This window comes from Mastomys coucha, unplaced genomic scaffold (genome assembly GCF_008632895.1).
Source record: "Mastomys coucha isolate ucsf_1 unplaced genomic scaffold, UCSF_Mcou_1 pScaffold21, whole genome shotgun sequence".
In the NCBI taxonomy this organism is placed as follows: Eukaryota; Metazoa; Chordata; class Mammalia; order Rodentia; family Muridae; genus Mastomys; species Mastomys coucha.
In genome coordinates, this window is record NW_022196904.1 from 117,084,395 (window position 1) to 117,086,425 (window position 2,031).

Below are 2,031 nucleotides of genomic sequence, written 5' to 3' on the forward strand. Positions count from 1 at the left end.
AGACCAGGCTGGCCTTGAACTAAGAAATCTGCCTGCCTCTGCCTCCCAAGTGCTGGGATTAAAGGCGTCCGCCACCACTGCCCGGCTCAAGAGAAAATTTTTAAGGCCCAGAGATGACATCAAGGCAGACAGAACCGGGCTTCCTGGCTCTTGTGGATCTTGGGCCTTTTGTGGGCCTCAAAAAAAATATCACTCATTTGGTATCTCCCAGTCCTGCTCACCACTTGCTTCACTGTGCAGCTGAGCAAACGCTGTGCGTGTGTGGAGAGGGGTTGCGTAGTCTAAGGTCCTTTGAGAGAGGAAAGGCTCCACAGAGCTAGCCTGACCATTGTCTGTTTTTGGCAGCGTTGGAGGAACTGACTTTTGACCCCAGCTCTGCGCACCCGAGCCTGGTGGTGTCCCCCTCTGGTCGCCGAGTGGAGTGTTCCGACCAGAAGGCGCCGCCGGCTGGAGAAGACGCGCGCCAGTTCGACAAGGCCTTAGCGGTGGTGGCGCAGCAGCAGCTGTCACAGGGCGAGCACTATTGGGAGGTGGAGGTGGGCGACAAGCCGCGCTGGGCCCTGGGAGTGATGGCGGCTGACGCTTGCCGCCGTGGCCGGCTGCACGCGGTGCCCTCACAGGGGCTGTGGCTGCTCGGTTTACGCGATGGCAAGATCCTGGAGGCACACGTGGAGGCCAAGGAGCCACGGGCACTGCGCACTCCAGAGAGGCCGCCGGCGCGCATTGGTCTCTACCTAAGCTTCGCTGATGGCGCCCTGGCTTTCTATGATGCGAGCAACCCTGACGCACTTACGCCGCTCTTTTCTTTCCATGAGCGTCTGCCCGGGCCGGTGTACCCCATCTTTGATGTGTGCTGGCACGACAAGGGCAAGAATGCTCAGCCCCTGCTGCTCGTGGGGCCCGATGGCGAGGAGGCCTGAGCTCTAGCGACTGGGAGGGAGACCTGGTCCTGAAGGCGGTGGGATCACTTAGGTCACCTTTGTTAGGCCTGGATGGGTCGGGTGGGGGCCGGATTTCTAGGGCCGAAGACTAGGCTGGGGTGGGCAGGGAGGGTTGTTTGTCTTATAGAGTTCAGGGAAGTACACAGGTTGGGATGCACAGGAGACTGACGTGAGGGATGGAGGGAAGATTACTCAGGTCAGGGAGGAAATCTGAGTTTGGGCCAAGAGTTTCAGGAGGAAGCTGAGGTTTAGGGAGGCTGGGGAGAGGATAGGATTTGGAAGGGATTTAGAGGAGGATCTTTCTTGGGAAGTTTGTGGAACAATCGTCCCTTCAGCCCTGCAATCCACTCCTGAAGATCCCCTCCTCTTCAAGGTTGCTGGTTCCTCATACCTGATGGGTTTTCAGTTAATGCTTGTATCTAACTGCCTTTTCAAAGCCCCCAGCAATCCTGAGAGGGTGCTGGTGCACGACTATAATAATCCCAGCACCCAGGAGGCTGAGGCAGGAGGATGGCAAGTTGAAAGCCAGCAGGACTCTATCACAAACAATAGTGACTGTGTTTCTGATGTAGTAGGTCAGGGACGGGGAGCAGTGTCAAAGAGGGCTTCTTGACGCTATAGAGATGACTCGGTGTTAAGAGCACTTGCTGCTCTTGCAGAAATGTTGAGGTTTCAGTTCTCAGTAGCGACAACATTGTGACTCATAACCCTCCAATCACAATGAATCTGATGGCCTCTTGCAGCCTCTGTGGGCATTGTGGTACACAGATATATGTTCCGGCAAAACACTGCTACATGTTAAAAAATAAACAGATTCCCTCTCTGTCTCTATTTCTGTCTCTATATCTGTCTTTAGAGACAAGGTCTTGCTATGTAACTCAAGCTGGCAGAGGATTCACTATGTGCCCCATGTTGGCTTCAAATTCCTGATTCTCTTCTTCGGCCTCTGTAGTGTTGTGGTTACAGGTGTACGCCACCATGCTCAGCAAAGACGGCTGGTTGTGACAAGTTTCTAAGTGATCCGGAAGTTGCTGGTCAGCTTGGGATGACACTGAGAGCACACCCTGACTGTAGGTTGTCAGCGTAGACA

General features: G+C 54.7%; 1 protein-coding gene across 1 annotated transcript in view; it reads left to right on the top strand.

The window, feature by feature from the left end:
* Positions 1–1,772, top strand: part of Trim72 (tripartite motif containing 72) — an 8,365-nt gene extending 6,593 nt beyond the window's left edge. The window contains exon 7 of the mRNA XM_031388457.1: positions 346–1,772. Coding sequence (XP_031244317.1) covers positions 346–920 — 575 coding nt within the window. The 3' untranslated portion in view covers positions 921–1,772. The remainder of the gene's footprint in view (positions 1–345) is intronic.
* Positions 1,773–2,031: the final 259 nt, after the last annotated feature.